The 18,166-nt window shown below is 53.0% G+C and overlaps 2 protein-coding genes across 6 annotated transcripts in view; one reads left to right on the forward strand and one right to left on the reverse strand.

Moving 5' to 3' along the window:
* Window positions 1-1,768, forward strand: part of LOC119267796 (50S ribosomal protein L27-like) — a 5,463-nt gene extending 3,695 nt beyond the window's left edge. For 3 of the 5 annotated variants that reach the window (XM_037549238.1, XM_037549240.1, XM_037549241.1), the window contains 3 exons: window positions 497-603; window positions 714-835; window positions 1,318-1,768. In XM_037549238.1, coding sequence (XP_037405135.1) covers window positions 525-603; window positions 714-835; window positions 1,318-1,554 — 438 coding nt within the window. In that variant the 5' untranslated portion in view covers window positions 497-524 and the 3' untranslated portion in view covers window positions 1,555-1,768. The remainder of the gene's footprint in view (window positions 1-496; window positions 604-713; window positions 836-1,317) is intronic. The other 2 variants (XM_037549239.1, XM_037549237.1) reach the window with 1 other exon arrangement.
* Window positions 1,769-2,160: 392 nt separating this feature from the next.
* On the reverse strand, window positions 2,161-17,860 carry LOC119272132 (serine carboxypeptidase 1-like). Its single transcript, XM_037553701.1, has 16 exons — window positions 17,837-17,860; window positions 16,870-17,060; window positions 12,923-13,035; window positions 12,742-12,818; window positions 12,461-12,571; window positions 12,242-12,351; window positions 12,121-12,160; window positions 11,887-11,987; window positions 11,701-11,782; window positions 11,370-11,609; window positions 11,169-11,234; window positions 10,938-11,059; window positions 8,545-8,609; window positions 2,997-3,060; window positions 2,640-2,685; window positions 2,161-2,529 (listed from the first exon to the last, which is right to left on the reverse strand). The coding sequence occupies exons 1-16, from the start codon at window positions 17,858-17,860 to the stop codon at window positions 2,446-2,448; spliced, it is 1,536 nt and encodes a 511-aa protein (XP_037409598.1). The 3' UTR covers window positions 2,161-2,445.
* Between the last annotated feature and the right edge of the window lie 306 nt (window positions 17,861-18,166).

Here is an 18,166-nt window from a genome sequence, read left to right on the forward strand (position 1 = left end):
CGCGTTCCACCACCACCATATTTTTGATCTCATCTCAGTAAATGTCCAAAATACCATTTCTGTTCGGTTAACCCCCCTCACCAAAAGTATTAACATAGCAGAACATAGGTTAGCGGAGCCCTTTTGGACATTTATAGGTTGTCTCTCTAGCTTAGTAAAATTAGAGCAACGTATTGTAAAAACTACTCCATCCATTCCTAAATATAAGACCTTTTAGGGATTCCACTATAGAGTACATAGGGAGCAAAATGAGTGAATCTACACTATAAAGTATGGTCTATATACATCTGTATGTAGTTCATAGTGAAATCCCTAAAAGGTCTTATATTTAGGAACGAAAGGGAGTAATCACCATGGAATGCAGAAAAAGGCACAATGCATGAGTATAATTTGTTTTTTGTCCACAGTACTTTATTAATGTCTACTCCCTCCGTTCCGAAATAGAGGGGTCAACTATTTTGGAACGGAGGGAGTATATTTGAGAGAATCCTTATAGTGACTACAGGTAAACTGTGGCAAGCAAGATGGCCCTCTCATCAGTTTTCAGGAGAGTAAACATCAAAGAACTGATCTCAAATGTTCCAGTGTACACTAGCTCAACAGGTAATGAGCTTAGGCTTTAGACAGTCTGTGACATCAAAGTTTAGAATTTATATCTTCTTCCTTTTCTGGGCCAGTGGCCTGATCCTTATTTTGTATGTACTTAATTCCAGAGACATCTGGAGGAATGAGCTTGGTGTTTAGGCGTTGGGCCACAAAAAAGACTGCTGGGTCAACGAAAAATGGCCGCGACTCTAACCCCAAGTATCTGGGTGTTAAGAAATTTGGTGGAGAGGTACCATCTTCAAGTGCTCCTCATGGTTTTGATGTTTCTTCTTGTTCATGACCTTGAACCAGATTAGCTGAATAATTTCCTAAATTACATGAAAATAGCTAATACTTTTGCCCAAATGATAAGTGCCACACGTTTGGCACGAAGTAACACCACCCAGACCTTTTTTACATGAAAGTTACCAAACGAAAAAAAACTCCAAAAAAACTGAAACTTGCCATCCAAACAGAAAGTTGCCATGCTTCACAACTAAAGTTGCCATCCTCGGGTAACTAAACTTGTCATAAAAAACATCAGGGCGGAATTGCTTCATGCCACACATGTGGCACTTATCAGGGTCCTACTTTTGATATTTTGGCATCTGCTTTAATCATACCATACATCGTAACATTGGTAGTCGCTGTACTCATCTCATTATTATAGCCAAAAAAAGGAAAATGATCTCATACCGCTCTCCAACGTTTACACTTGTTTTATTTTTCCAGAAAGTGGAACCAGGAAACATAATCGTACGACAAAGAGGAACCCGCTTCCATCCTGGGAACTATGTTGGCATGGGGAAGGATCACACTATCTTCTCTCTGAAGGAAGGCCATGTGTGGTTCGAGCGGAATAAACTGACTGGCAGGAAATGGATTCATGTTGAACCTGTAGCTGGGCACACTCTCCACCCTGTTTACGCCAATGGTTCAGCCACTGCAGCTGACATGGAGCTACTGTAGTGTTGATGTGTGCGTGGGTTGCAGTGACAAGTTGCTGATAGCCTACTGGGCATGGCTCTGCTGTTTTGCTCCGACATGGATACCTTCCATAAATGAACTTGTTCTAGTGAAAATGTTTCTGGGCTAGGATGATTGCAGTAAGTAACTTCAGTGTGTTTCTGATGTCATTTTAAGTATCCATTCTGCATGAGACATTGAAGGTTCGCTTGTGTAATTTGTTTGCTCGTATAGTCGTATGCTGCTGCTTTTCTCCAAAATCAACAGCGTACCCTGCTGTTTGGTCTATTCTAAAGTTCGCATATATACTGACTTGTGATTCATTGTGGTTGCTGTTGCCGGCAAACCATATGAACAGCTCGCCACATCACCACATGGTGCCTGATGGCCATAGCAGGTGCTGCCCGCTGCTGAACTTCCAAGTGATTGTCTGTGTTGACTGCGTTCTGATTGTGTCCTCCCACATGGTGCCTGATGGCCATAGCAGGTGCTGCCCGCTGCTGAACTTCCAAGTGATTGTCTGTGTTGACTGCGTTCTGATTGTGTCCTTTTGGGAGGAACTGTATGGGTTGTTGTAGCTGAAACCTTGGTTGCTAGTATTTCTCTAGATCATCATGATATTTCTTTCTGCAGTAGCTTTCTGAGTCGCCGGTGTAATGTTTTCTGGTAGAATGCTAATGTCCAGTTTTATGTCTACTTCACCTGCTTTTCTGGTGTTTCTAACGCTCAGCAAGAGAATGTACGCGGAAATTTATCAGAGCCTTGGATTGTTTATTGGTTTTCACACTGAAAACAGGCACAGGTACAGTCTTTATCAAAATCTACAATAAAAACAGCTAGGGAAAAAAATAAGATGCATGTCTACAAAATTTGATTGTTTCATTTAGATCAATTTTAGATCTTTTCTCCAAACAGCCAGTGGGTGTAGAATGCCAGCGATTCTTTGGGCTTGTACTCAGGAACAGTGTGTCCAGATCCCTGAAACATGGTGCTTGTCAGAAAACCTCAGCCATATAATAAACTCTTGTCGATTTAAGTTTGTGTCTCTACAACATTCTCCAGATGGACTCCAAAGCTTGCTTACATGCCTTTATGGCGAGGAAGGTGAGATTGTGATCATAGCCTTGTGTATATCTGCGGTCGCATAAACTTAAATCAGTTCAGATAAATGTTTTTTTTATGTTTTGTTAATCCTAGCATGAAGTCCAAAACAGCTAAGGACCGGGCAACTCTACTTAACTAATGAGACGAGGCAAAACATTTGCCTCCGTTTCAAAAAAATAGTGATAAAAACATGCATGCTAGTTATGTTAGCCAGAGTTCTTGTCATCTATCAATTGGCGCATCAGATGGCAGATATATAACTAAATCAGAAACATATGTGAATGGTGAATAATCAAGGAGAAAGATGTACAGTTGTAGAGAAAAATGGTAGAACATCATACCCAGCAACTTGACCCCCAAAGCGCCATGGTCGCCATGAATTGACAACTCGGTAGCTGATAGGAGCTAGGGTTTTGCCCTGCCTAGGGCGTAGGCTGTAGGGGAACGAGGGAGGTGGGTGAGGGCTGGAGCGCGGCGGCCGGTGGCGGGGCGCCGTCCTTGCGGTTCGGCGGCGGCGGCGCAAGCAGGAGGCGGCTAGGGTTTAGGGTTCCGGCTCCTCTGGGAGCCGGGCAACAGAATAGTCTTATTGCTTAAATCTGAAAATAGTCTTACAACTTGTATATATAACCATGATCTGAAAATATAACTAAGATAACTTGCGGCCTAAGCCTGCCCGGTGGGCCTCCTACGGCTGTAGGCCCGGCCGGTCATAACATCTCTCCCCGCCTGCGCAAACAGCTCGTCCTCTAGCTGAAAATCTGGATAGTGTTGGCGGAACTCCTCCCGCTGCTCCCAAGTAGCATCCTCTTCAGAAAGTCCACCCCACTGGATCAACACGTACCAGGAGCCACGACGTAGCTGAGCCTTCAACGCCTTGGCCGGCTCCGGAAGTAGGCGACCGTCAGCAACCGGCGGTAGAGTGGGGGAAACCGCCGGTGGCTCTCCACGGAAGGGCTTGAGCAAACCCACATGGAAGACATCATGGATCTGTGCACCCGCCGGAAGCTGAAGACGGTAAGCCACCTTCCCAATGCGTTCCAGGATAGCAAAGGGACCGGCATAACGAGGACCCAGCTTCCTCTTCGCACGGGGGTCCAGGGACTGCGTAGAGCGATGAAGTAGACGCAGTCAGACCCAATCCCCACCGCGAACTCCGCCTCGCGATGATTGCCGTCGTAGTAGTGTTTGGCCAACTGTTGGGCCTGGAGGAGGCGTTGCCGAACTTCTGCCAGCATCTCGTCACGGTTCCGCAGAAGAACCCCGGCCGCCTCGGTCCGCGCCAGGGCCGGATCAACCGGAAGAATCAACGGTGGTGGCCGGCCATACACCACCTCAAACGGCGTCGCACGGAGGGCGGAGTGATAAGAGGTGTTGTAGCAGTACTCCGCCCATGATAGCCAGTCGACCCATGCACGAGGGCGATCACCTGTGACACAACGCAAATACATGGCAATCACCTTGTTAACGACCTCAGACTGGCCGTCGGTCTGAGGATGGAAGGCTGTGCTCAGGCGGAGCTTAACGCCTGCCAGCCGGAAGAGGTCGCGCCAGACATGTCCAGTGAACACGGGATCCCGATCACTGACGATCGAGGATGGAAACCCGTGGAGACGGACAATACCGTCGAAGAAGGCCCGAGCAACAGATGTTGCCGTGTAAGGATGCCCGAGCGCGATGAAGTGGGCATACTTGGAGAAGCGATCGACCACCGTGAGAATGACGGACTTGCCGCCCACTTTGAGGAGGTCCTCGAAATGTCCGCCCAGACCTGGGACGACACCTCCAACGGCTGGAGCAACCCAGTCGGCCGAAGCGTCTCCGTCTTGTTGCGCTGCCAGGTCACACACGACCGCACCCAGTCACGAACCAGGGCACAATCACCTGGAATGTAGAAGTCGGCGCGGAGACGATGGAGCGTCTTCTGCACACCCTCATGGCCCGCCGAGTGAGCGAGGCGCAACACCTGGTGACGAAGATCATCATGCGCCGGGACGAAAACTCGGCGCCCATGTAGCAGCAGGCCGTCGGCGAGGCGCCACGGCGCATCCAGCTCCCCCGCAGTGAGCTGCTGCTGCAGGAGAAGCGCGTCGGCCGCCGCAGCCGTCGCCCGCCGGATGTCGGCGAAGAGCACGAAAGAGGGCCCGGTGATGATGCAGAAGGCCGCTCCCTCAGCTGACCCATCGTCAGTGTCGGCGTCACGCCGAGATAGGGCGTCGGCGATCGTGTTAAGGCGACCCGGACGGTATTCGACAGTGAAGTCAAACCCGAAGAGCTTACTGATCCACTGGTGCTGCGGTACGGTCGAGAGCCTCTGATCCAGCATGAACTTGAGGCTGTAGTGGTCCGTCCGGATCCGGAAGGAGCGACCCTAAAGATAGGGCCGCCAATGACGCACCACCTGCACCAAGCCAATGAGCTCACGCTCATAGGCCGCCAGCTTAAGATGGCGGGCGGCAAAGGGCCGACTGAAGAATGCGAGGGGTCCATCGCCCTGATGAAGGACCGCACCGAAACCCGCACCTGAGGCGTCGCAGTCAACGGTGAACGGTAGGTCGAAATCAGGCATCTGCAGGACGGGACCCGTCGTGAGAGCCCCCTTAAGGGCCTCGAACGCGGTGGTGGCCTCCGCATCCCAAGAGAAGGCGTCGCGACGGAGAAGGCGCGTGAGCGGGGCCGCGATGACACCAAACTCCCGGATGAATTACCGGTAGTATCCCGCAAGGCCCAAAAAGCCGCGGAGAGCCCTGGGTGACTGCGGAATCGGCCAGGCGGCGACGGCCGCCACCTTGTCGGCGTCCATGGCCACTCCCTCGGCCGAGATGACATGGCCCAGGTAAGCAACCGAAGGTGTCCCGAACGAGCACTTCGAGCGCTTAAGATGAAGATGATGCGCCCGAAGCTCGTTGAAGACGATGGCCACATGCTGGAGGTGCTCTGCCCAAGAGGCGCTGTAGATAAGAATGTCATCAAAGAAAACGAGCACAAACCGACGTAAGTAGGAACGGAGGACATCATTCATCAAGGCCTGAAACGTCGCCGGGGCGTTGGAGAGGCCAACGGGCATCACCAAGAACTCGAAGTGGCCGTGATGAGTCCGAAACACCATTTTGGCGATGTCGTCTGGATGCATGCGCACCTGATGGTACCCCGACCGGAGATCCAACTTCGTGAAGAAGCGCGCCCCCTGTAGTTCATCCAGGAGTTCATCCACCACCGGGATAGGGAACTTATCCTTAAGTGTGACAGTATTAAGGGTGCGATAGTCGATGCAGAAGCGCCACGTGCCGTCCGACTTGCGAACGAGGAGGACCGGCGCCGTGAATGGTGATGTGGAGATCCGGATAATGCCCGCGGCAAGCATGAGTGCACACTGTCGCTCCAACTCGTCCTTCTGCAGCTGAGGGTACCGGTAGGGCCGCACTGCCACCGGTGCCGAGCCCGGCAGGAGGTGAATACGGTGGTCGTAGACCCGAGCCGGCGGAAGGCCCTATGGGTCCTCAAAGAGATCACTGTGCTGCTGCAGGAGGTTATTTAACAGCGGATGCTCGGCCTCAGTGGTGGCCGCGGCCAACTGGAGCGGAGGCGTCGCCGGGGTGCCTCCAACGCCCTCCCACCGGATGCGTCGGCCGAGATGCCAGAAGGTCATCGTCAGGGCGTCGAAGTCCCAAAGGATGGGACCAAGAGTCCGCAAAAAGTCAACGCCGAGGATGAAGTCGAAGCAGCCCAAATCAATGCCGACGCAAGTGATGGTGAAGTGCTCGTCACCGATAGTAATGGGCACGTCCCGAGCGAGCCCATGGCAGCAGAGGCGGTCGCCATTAGCGACGGTGACTCGCAGCTGCTCCCCGCCGATCGGCTGTAGCGCGAGGCGCCGCATAGTAGCCTCAGGTAGGAAGTTACGTGTAGAACCCGTGTCGAAGAGGGCCACCAGAGTATCGCCATGGATCGTGACCGGTACAAGCATCGTTCGCTCATTACGGATGCCGGCCAACGCGTGAAGTGAGACGACGAGTGCCGTAGCCGGCGCGACCTCCGCGACGGCCGGATCTCCGGGTCCAGCATCGGTGTCCTCGTCCTCGGTCTCGTCGGTCGTCTCTAAGTAGAAGAGGCGCGGGCAGACATGGCCCGGGGCGTAGGGCGCGTCACAGTTAAAGCAGAGCCCCAGGCGGCGGCGCTCGAGCTGCTCCGCCTGCGAAAGGCGCCGGAAGGGCCGTGTCGCAGCCGGGGTGGCCGCCGGTGATGCAGCTGAAGGTGCGGGCGCGGGTGGCGGTGGCCGTGGAGGAAGTCGGCTCCCATGAGGCATGGCTGGCCGTGTCAAGGCCTGGGCGCGCTGCTCGAATGCCCGAGCATAGTACATGGCCGTATGCAGGTCTTGGGGCTCCTTCATCTTGACGTCCACGCGGATGTGGTCGGGAAGGCCGCCGACGAAGAGTTCAGCCCGCTGGAGTGCCGTCACCCCCGGTGCATGACACGCCAGAGCCTGGAAACGGTCGGCGAAATCCTGGACCGTGGAGGTGAAGGGTAAACGGCCCAACTCAGACAGGCGGCTGCCGCGCCGTGGGGGCCCGAAACGAAGGAGGCACAACTCGCGGAAACGCTCCCAGGGAGGCATGCCGCCCTTGTCCTGCTCGAGGGCGTAGTACCATGTCTGGGCTGCACCCCGGAGGTGGTAGGAAGCGATCCAAGTGCGCTCCGACGCAGGAGTGCGCTGCCCCCGGAAAAACTGGTCACACTGGTTTAACCAGTTAAGAGGGTCGTCCGAGCCGTCATAGGTGGCAAAGTCGATCCGGACGAACCGGGGCGGCGTCGGGGTCGGCGCGCCAGCGCCCACCGGCTCGGCGATGCGGAGAGCGAATGATGGTGCCCCGGACTGCAGCGGGGGCACTGACGGGTCCCCGGCCTCCGTGTAAACTGGTGGTGGCGACGTCCCGGTAAGCCAGGCCGGAATCGGTGAAGGCGACGGTGGAAACCGCACCTGCTGGATTGGGAGCCCTCCTGGAGTGGCCTGACTTAGGCCGATGTTGGGTGGCGGCGATGGCGCGTGGCTCGGCGCAGCCAGCGCGGGCCAGGCCGGCCACGGGGCTGGGGCGGGCGCGGTAGACGGAGGTGGCGCCACGGGCGCTGGCGCCGGCCACTGTGGCCAGGCCGGCGCTGGAGCGGACGGCGGCTGTAGCGCCGGGTAGCCTCCGGTGAGGGCCGCGGGCACCGAGTACCACGGGAGAGCCGGCGGTCCGGAGGGCACGGGTGGCGGAAGCGGCGGTGGCGGCCCGTACGGGCTGTCCAGGTAAAGCCAGATGCCCTGGACCGCGACGACCAGGTCGTTGAGGACACCGGCCATGGCCTCCGGCGAGTATTGGGCCGGCAGGATCGATGGAGATGGCGGCGTCGTGGTGACGGGGGGCGGCAGCAGGCCAGTGGACGCACCGGAGAGGAGGTCCAGCGGCGCCGATGGAAGGGCCAGCGGGCCCGTGACGATCGGCGAAGGCGCGGCGGCGGTGGTGGTGGTAAGGGGCAACGACGATGATGGTGGTGAGGATGACATGATCGAACCCGAGCTGGATGATACCAAGGTGATAAGAGCTAAGGTTTTGCCCTGCCTAGGGCGTAGGTTGTAGGGGAACGAGGGAGGTGGGCAAGGGCTGGAGCGCGGCGGCCGCCGGCGGGGCGCCGTCCTTGCGGTTCGGCGGCGGCGACGCAAGCAGGAGGCGGCTAGGGTTTAGGGTTCCGGCTCCTCTAGGAGCCGGGCAACAGAATAGTCTTATTGCTTAATTCTGAAAATAGTCTTACAACTTGTATATATAACCACGATCTGAAAATAAAACTAAGATAACTTGCGGCCTAAGCCTGCTCGGTGGGCCTCCTACGGCTGTAGGCCCGGCCGGTCATAACAGTAGCCTAATGATCTGACCCATGCCTCCGTTCCAGTGAAAGGGATACACAGATCATGGTCTCCACTGTACAATTAAACACCCAAAAGTTGTTAAACATCATTTCTCTTTTTCAATAAAGTGATTACATATCGGAAAAATGCAAAGGTGAGCACCGGTACATACCCCGTGTTGCAAAAAAGGGGAGGCTGCACATTTCAAATTTATCACACAAGTATGTATTGCACAAAAGTATTAGCACTAACAAAGTGACAAAGTTACACACTTGTGAGTTATTCGCAAAACACACACACACACTTGTGAGTTGTAAAAGACGACCAATTTGTGGCCCATAGTGCCAAAAATCCACGATACCGAAAAAGGGTTTCCCCCGTTTATATTATAAAGCAACCATCACCGATAACAATCATCGCAAACAATTCAACACCACACCACACTACCACACAACACACCCAAGGCCGGATACAACAGGTAAAGGAACAACCACGAAGCTGAGCTCTGCGAAAGTAGGCCTCCAAGACGGCGCCTTCAAGAAGGAGAATGACACCGGAGCACCGTCGCCATCGGATCCAAAGGATCATGGTTTTCACCTGAACCATCCGAAGGAGGAGAGTAGCCACGACGACGCCTTCAGGAAGGAGACGACGCCCGCGGACGCCGCCGTCGTAGGCCCAACCGAAGCCGAGTAGGGGATCTCTCCTGGCGCACCCTCCACCTTCAAAACACCTCTGCTAGCCGAAGCACCGGCCACAGCGTCGCCCGAACGGCCATAGCGACCAGCCCACACCTGAGCCGCGCACCCCGCCCACAAGCAACATGACTACCACCACCACTGAGGCCGTTGCCACGTCATCCAAGACCTCCCCCCCCACGCAACCACCACAACGGCTAATGGACGCCACCGACCGGTGAAGAGGTAGAAGGCACCTCCTTCCACCCCAGAACGGACCCTTTGGTGGGAAGGCGGCCCAGCCGGCTAGATCCAGGCAGGGGAGGGGCGCCGGCAGCCGCCGGCCTCGTCCTCGCCGCAACCACCGCACCACTCCACTGGGGACATGGATCACCGAGACATCGGCACGGTCAGGAGGCCCCCTGCCTCCCTCCCCGGATCGCCCCCACCACCACCGGCCAGCCAATGGCACCCCCGTCAAGCCGCCGACATCCACCAGCCGGCCGCCACCGTCCGCCACACGCACTAGCCGAAGAGTAGAGGAGAGGGGGTCGACCGCCGCCTGAGCCGCCCATCGGCCACCAAGAACGCCTCGAACAGAGCCGCCACAGCCCGCGCCGCCCGCGGGGCAGATCCAGCCGAAGCCGCAGCCGCCACCCCGGCCACGCATCCGCCCGGCATGCCGCTCCGCAACTCCGCCGCCGAGCACAGCTGCGCGCCGCCGCCCGGGAGCGCCCTCCCGCGCCAAGCCCCCATGAGCGGGGAGAGAAAGGGCCCCTCTGCCGCCAGCACCCACCGGGCTTTGCCCGGCGGCGCGGACAGGTGGCGGCGAGGGGAGGGAAGGGAGGGAGGGGGAACGCGCGCTGGCGGCTAGGGTTATCCCCTCGGTTGCTCGCGGGAGCAACTCGAGGGGAGGGAGAGAGTGCCTAATCTTGCCAACCAGATCTCGAGAAGTTCTTTTGAAAATAAATGTAAGACATTTTAGGTCACTACTTTAGTGATTTTTTTTGAAAAGGGGATTACGCCGGCCTCTGCATCATAGGATGCACACAGCCATCTACTTTAGTGATTTAAAACGTCTTATATTTGTTTACAGAGTGATTCTCTCTGACGGTTGTGTTTCCACTGTTCGTTTGAAGCATTCTAAGTGGACAACTTTATGCCTTAAGCACAACACATGTACATCAATGTAAGCATGTGGGTTAAAGGTATCCTTATTGATAAAGCTAATTTCTATTCCAGGTACCAAGAAAGGCTGTGTGCATCACTTTATGCACAGGCCGAGGGGCATCCCCTCTTTTCGAAAAAATTCCAGGTATCAAGAGTCTAATACTATTGTCTGAACCAATTTACCCACACTAAATATTAGGACTAAAGTTTGAAAGGTTTGTTTTTTTCCTGAAGATTATATTCACGTTCTTTACATTGAATCGAGACTTGTGCTTCGCTATCCTATTCAAATATGATTTTTTTCCTTCCGTTCTTAAGCAATAACCGTAAGCAGAAAATGTATTATGCACAACCAATCTGTTAGTTTTGCTTTACTAGAAAAAAGTCAGTTTTGATGGACAATTAAATGTATTATTTCCTAGTAGTTCAACCTGTTCTCTACTGAACCTTCACCCTAATTTGATTCCATATATTAATCGGTGTCTTCTTTTGCAGGAAACGAGTTACTCAGTGTTAACATTGTCAAATGATCAAGTTGCAGGTGTGCCCCATACCTGTAAATAAGTACGCGATATCCCATGGCTGTGAATTTTTTGTGATACTCCACCATGCTGCCTATATCATGAGTGTAGTCTATTCTTGAAGTATTCAATTCCCATGATCCAATTAAGCTTTTCTGATGTGCCAATTTCGATCGAGGTTATTCCCGACAAACAAGAGTTAGTTAATCTGTGCCAATTTTAGGATTAAATTCACACTAATTTGTCTCGCATCAACCATCATACCGGTTTGGCGTGAATGGCAGCTCTTACATCTTCATCATCCAGCCATATAGTAGCAAGTTCATCACTCTGTGAGGACATATAATTGTTATAAATGAGAGGACCAACCATACTTATGAAATGATGTATGTGTATGGAAAATGAAAACAACAAATTGTAAATGATCTACATATAACTATAAGGGCATTGATATAATTTTCATACCATGCATGGAAGTGATCTACCGCCAAGCTCGGGCCACAACGTGACATGTCCGCTGCTCACAGGAAGACCGAGAGGCCATGAAAGCCCCGCCGTCCTCTTCCTCACTGGGAAAGGCCTCTCTGTTTCACCTAGCTTTCTGAAGCTTGATGGCAAGCTGCTGTTCACGAACGCTGTCTCTTGGACTTCAGGGTGGTGGTAGCATGGTGCAAGAATGTTGTACGTGTTCAGGTCTTTCAGTTCCTGCAGATGACAACACAAATTGAGGCCTTACAGAATTTGGAAGGTTGCGTATTTGCTTGTCGGTTTACAGGTTCTGGTACATGGACATTACCCAACGGTTTCTATCTATATTTTCTTGGCACACATCATTAACTTTTCCCCAGAATGTGCCGTGGCAAGCAGCACTGACATCCCGAAACAGGGCAAACAGTCAAGACACTGTTGGCTTGCTATCTGTCCACAATGAAACTACTTGTGGCACCGGCAATTATGCAGAAACAAGACGAAGCAAAACACCTCAAACAAGTCAGTTGATATGAGACCCATTCCATGTGCAAACGGCACAAAAGAGTTTAAATCGTAGTCTGCGTCGGTTGCTCCATTACCAATTAGATAGCCCTGGCTTCCGCAAAAATAAGAAGAAAAAAAAACAATTAGATAGCCCTGGATGCAAACACCTCAGACTGTAAACTCACACACAAGTTTGCATGCACAACTAAATGGCGACGAATAAAATGTTAGTGGGAATGACCTTCAAATTGATTCTTGGCTTCAGAGCCATTTGTATCCCTGTAACGACGTAAATATGAGATGTAAGAAACTTCTGATCTCAACTATGAATAATCTACTCGTTGTGAGTGACAAAATCCACCTTTAAAACTTCATCAGCTAGTGTAGGAATGTATATCCCTGCGTATGACTCTCCGGAAATGTAGAATGGGTTCAACTGAAACTCCGGGTATAACTCGAACCACTGCAACAACGAGTAAAATCAGCATCCAGTTTCTTGCATTATGTCATGTAAATTATCGCAACTGAAGCAGAGATTATTACCTTCAAAAGGAAGATATGCGCCCCTCAAAAAAAGAGAGGAAGATATGCGCATCGGCTGCGGTTTTCAAGTCACCTGTTTTGTAATCGTTGTTCAATGAGTATGACATCCCAACACCAGCAGGGGAGTCCAGGTACATCATGCTTGAAACCTAGTTACTCCAGTTTAATGACACATTTATTCAATCACTTGGCATGGAAAAAAATACTGCTCGTTCTATGACAATTTAGTAGAGCTGAACAAGATTAGTACTCCTAAATTCTGGGCAGGCTGCTGCGGGTAGGCCTGTGCTCCTAAACTGTGTTCAGGTATGCGGATTACCTTTGACCAACTGTAGGGATTGAGCTGCAGCTTGGGCAGCCCTCCGGGAGTGCTCCCGCGCTCAAAGTTGAAGGGACCTGAGCAAAGAACAGGGCACCGGACGGGTCATCCCAGCCAAAATCACAAGATGACAAAAGAAACTGCCGGTCCGGAAGAGAGGTAGAATAAGATCAATCCAGACCGTTCTCGTAGACGAATCCGTCGAAGCTGGAGCAGCCGGGGCCGCCGTTGAGCCAGAGCACGACGGGGTCGATGGCCGGATCACGCTCCGACAGCACCAGGTATGTTTCTGTCCTTGTAGTAGGCGTAGAGGCGCTGCCATTTGCCGGCGGATATTGGGGCCTATTGGTGGCCGCCGGCAACCCCTCGACTGCGAGGAGGTGTATCCGTCTTTTATTACAGAAATTCGTAGTCGTCGGAGCAGATTCATAGTGCCTAATGATTGACACAAACTGCCCCATCATGAACTGAAATATCCGTGGCTTAAACACGCCGGCGCGACACGCAGTCGTCTGCGAAACGGCAGAAACTCACAGGCTAGCCATCCTGTGCCTCCAGGAGACAAATCGAAACCTGGAATCGCCCCATGGTCAAGGACGTTGGCGGTGCAAGGCTAGCCGATTGCGTCGTGCTCCCCGCCTCCGGCACCAGGGGAGGGGCAACAATCTTCTGGGACAACACAGTTGTAGATGTGCAGTCGCATGCCATTGGCCTCTTCTCTATCACTGCCCGCGTCATCTTGAGGTCAATCGCAACAGCGTTTTGGCTGACCATGGTGTACGGCCCCGTAGACGATGGTAGAAAGGACGAATTCCTGTCAAAAATAGCTAGGACGGCGCCGCCACCAAACGACCCATGGCTCATCAACAGCGATTTCAACCTCATATACAAGGCTAGTGACAAGAACAATAGCAACATTAACCGTAGAATAATGGGCAAATTCCGCGCGGCGATCGACGCCGCAGGCCTCCGGGAAATTAGATGCAAGAACCGCCGTTTCGCATGGAGTAACGAGCGAGACGATCCGACCCTCGTCAGCATCGACAAGTTCTTCTGCAGCAACGCCTGGGACGCCCTATTCCCAACCTTCCTCCTGCACGCCGCTTCAACGTCCTGCTCCGATCACTGCCCCCTTTTGCTCGCCGCAGCAGCTGCACCACGCCGACTGGCTCGTTTCTGGTTTGAATCCTTCTGGCCGCGTTTCCCCCGTTTCCATGAAACGGTGCAACATGCGTGGGATCGCCCCGTAGCCTCTAACTGTGCATAGAAACGCATCCGTGTCAAACTAGATAGGGTGGCAAAGGATCTCAAAATCTGGGCAAAGGGGTTTTTCAGCAACACCCGCCTTCAGCTGCAGATCGCAAATGAGGTTGTCCTCCGCCTTGACACCGCCCAAGAACATAGGCAGCTCTCTGTCGGCGAGCTCGCCCTCCGCAAGAAGCTCAAGCTCCGCGTCCTCAGACTGGCGGCGATCGAGAGAGCCAGGAAGCGCCAGGCCTCGTGCATCACTTGGCTGCGGGCTGGTGATGCCCGATCGGCCTTCTTCCAGGCCAAAAGCAACGCTAGGAGGAAGAAAAATTTCATCCACGCCATCCACACGCCAAACTCCACTTTCACGTCACACAACGACAAGGCCGACGTCATCTATGACCACTTCAGCTCCTCCCTTGGGGCGGCGCCGGCTAGAGATACCACCATTGCCCGAAGCTCGCTCAATCTCCCGTCGCTGTCGGCTGTAGGGTTAGATAACCCATTCTCGGAGGAGGAGGTCTGGCAAGCGATTTGTGCCTCTCCGCAGGAAAAAGCGCCCGGCCCAGATGGCTTCAACGGAACATTCTTCCGAGCTTGCTGGTCAATCATTAAGCTAGACGTCATGTCTGTTTTCCACCAGTTCTACCACCTTGCCAGAGGGGACATGGCCGCCATCAACCGGGCAATGATCGTTCTCCTCCCCAAGAAGGATGGAGCGGCCGCGATCATGGACTATCGCCCGATTAGTCTGATCAATTCAATAGCGAAACTAATCTCCAAGGTCCTCTCCATGAGGCTGGTGAAGGTGATCCACACTATCATTTCTCGGCGCAAACGACGTTCCTGAAAACCAAATGCATCCATGATAGTTATCTCTATGTGCAGAACACCATTCGCCACCTCCATCGATGCAAAACGCCGGCACTGCTCATGAAGCTCGACATCGAGAAGGCGTTCGACACGGTCTCGTGGGACTACTTGCTTGAGTTGCTACAACAGCTAGGGTTTAGCGCGCGCTGGCGAGATTGGGTGGCCCTGCTCCTCTCCTCGGCGTCCTCGGCGGTCTCTTTGAACGGGGTGCCGAGCCGCCACTTTGCTCACCGCCACGGCCTTCGCTAGGGCGACCCGCTTTCACCGCTTCTCTTCATCCTCGCCATAGACCCTCCACACCATCTGTTGGCAAAAGCGGTCGAGCTACAACTCCTAAAACATATACTTGGCCGCGAGTTGAAGCTCAGGGTGAGTCTCTGCGCCGACGACGCGGTTGTCTTTGTCAACCAAATCTGCCAGGAGGTCGATGCTCTCCTGGGCATCCTATGCCAATTCGGACGCGCTACAGGCCTAAGCATCAACACAGAAAAATCCACGGCATCACCGGTTAGCTGCAATGACCTAGACCTCAATCGCCCCTTCTCCGATCAAATACCTGGGACTGCCACTCATCACCGGCCGGCTTCGACTAGAGCACCTGCAGTTCATTATCGATAGGATCAAGGCCCGGCTCGCGGGCTGGAAGAAAAACCTAATCCACATCACGGGGCGGCGCGTGCTGGTCCGCTGCGTTCTCAGCGCCATGCCGACCTTTGCGCTTATAGTGCTGAAGGTGCCGAAAAAGATCCTCAAGGAAATCGACAAATGTCGCCGGCGTTTCCTCTGGAAGCAAGACGAGGAAATCTCCGGCGCAAGCTGCAAAGTTAACTGGGCAATGGTCTGTACTCCAACGAAAAACGGAGGCCTGGGAGTCCCTGACCTCACGCGGTTCGGACGAGCCCTTCGCCTGCGCTGGCCCTGGCTCGCATGGCGCCACCCCGAGCGCCCATGGGTGGGCTTGGTCCTGCCATGCAACAACGACGACCTCTCCCTCTTCACGACGGCCACCTTGGTTAGCATCGGCGATGGCGCGACGGCGTCCTTCTGGCACTCTCATTGGATGGGGCCGGGCACGCTCGCCCAGCAATTCCTGCGGCTGGTTCTGCATGCCCGCAGAAAGAACAGGATGGTGAAGGAGGCCCTGGCGGACGACACCTGGATCAGGGACCTAGACCATGGCCGCACTGAACAACTGATCCACGACGTCCTGGCCTTGCATAGACGGCTCCATGGCGTAGCCGACATACTTCATGCGGGCACCCCCGACTCCATTAGATGGATCCTCGAGCGGTCGGGCGAATACTTGGCAGCATCAGCTTATCGGATGCAATTCCAGGGCATGACGTCCTCGGTTTTCGGCAAGATCATATGGTGTGCTTGGGCCCCTGGCAAGATCAAGATGTTTGCTTGGCTCATGCTGCAAAACAAGCTGTGGTGCAACGACAGACTTCAACGCCACGGCTGGAAGAACGAGTACTTCTGCCAGCTATGCACTCGAAACCTTGAATCCTCCAAGCATCTGTTCTGGGAGTGCCCAATGGCCAGAGGTGTCTGGGAAACGATAAGCTCTTGGACTGGCTGCACCTCGTTAGCTCCGGCTGCGGGCTGGGGAGACCTCCATCACTCCTCCATTGCGTTTGCCGCCCTAGTCAGGGCCGCACCCAGATGGCGGAAAGGCACCAACATGCTACTTTTGCTGGTTTGTTGGGAGATATGGCAAGAACGGAACAACGCCACCTTCAGGAAAAGCACCCCAAGGGCCTCGAACATCATCAAAAGGATCAAAGATTGCATTGATCCCTGGCGAGCCGCAGGTGCATCCTGCATTGAGAGCCCCTTTGGGGAACCACCATGAGATATAAACCCTAGACTTTTATTGCTCGAGGACTGCCGATCTGTGGCAAGCCCTCTGATCCCCTGGATCCTCACCCCCTTTTTGTTTCCCCCTGCTTCCTGCTTATCAATGAAATGCCAGCAACGAGCTGGATCTTTCAAAAAAAAGACAACACCAGGTAGTAGAACAGCCTCCTACCATTGCTCTCGTCCACGGTTATGTACCCGACGTAGTGTTTGGATGGGAGGGCGCTGTCGAAGCCCGGGAGGTGGGTCACGAGGTGCTTCTCTGGAGCTGCAATGGCGAGAGGGATGAGGGGTAGCAGAAGAGCGAGGAGGAGGATGAGGAAGGGGAACCGGATCCTCTAACATCGTGAAGGAAAATCACAGTGCTATGGTGTCTGTCTAATGTAAAATGAAAGGAAAGTTAGGGACTGTTAGTAGATAGTTAGTAGGTTGCTTACTGTTGATATTTATTGTAGATATAAATAATTTAAAATTAATTTTATTTATCAATTTGGTTGTATGTAATTACTATAAATGTACACAATCGATTACCAATTTACAAATTAATTTAATTCGTTTTAGCCATAATCATATGGATAGAAAGAAGGAAAGTTAGGATATTGTAGCTTCTTTAATTTTCTTTCTCAATGTTAGAGGATTCGATTCCGTGAGGGAGGGTGTGGACGCCATTGACGGATTTGAGGCCCGCGATAGCATAGATTCGGTAAGATGTTAATATATACTATATACAGAGCAATGCAATTTAGTGGGTGAGGCCGAGCACCAGTGCTGGAGCGGCACCCGTGCTATGCTGGTGGGGCATCCACAATGTGTATATTGAGTAGATTCCTTCAAAATATGACAAAAAACGATAAAATTGACATGTGGACAAAAAGATTTCGCAAAATGAACTGCTTTAAAAAAAATCGCTCAACGACCCTTTCATTTAGCGCCCGACAGTAAGGCGATGCACCCCACTGTGCAGCGCCTAGCTCTAAGGCACTGCATGTCCGGTCAGCGTGGCACCCCTGGTCCATGCACGGCCCCACACCTGGCCGTACAACACCTAGAGAGTAGGTGTCACACAGCCATGTGCAGCACCTAATGCATAGGCGCTGCACGCTGACTTAGTAACCGCAGAGGGCCGGCCCTTCCCCATCCCCACCCATTCGTTCCAGTGGTTGGAACAAAGACGGCGGCAACAACTCTCTCCATTCCCCCTCTCAATCCTCTAGCCAAAGAACTTCAGATTTTAAGATTTCGTTCGTGGATTTGTTGCCCAATCCATCCTAGAAGGTAATCTCCTCCAATCCCTTTCTTTCTATCCAAAAAAACCATCCCCATTCTTCATGTTTGTGATGAAACCCTAGTTTTGATTGATTTTAAATTTCTATAGGAAATAGATTGAATGTGTGTTGATTTAGCCTATGTAGATTACTTGTAAACATTGGGAAACATTATGTTG

The sequence above is a fragment of the Triticum dicoccoides genome, chromosome 3A (genome assembly GCF_002162155.2).
Source record: "Triticum dicoccoides isolate Atlit2015 ecotype Zavitan chromosome 3A, WEW_v2.0, whole genome shotgun sequence".
NCBI classification, from domain to species: Eukaryota; Viridiplantae; Streptophyta; class Magnoliopsida; order Poales; family Poaceae; genus Triticum; species Triticum dicoccoides.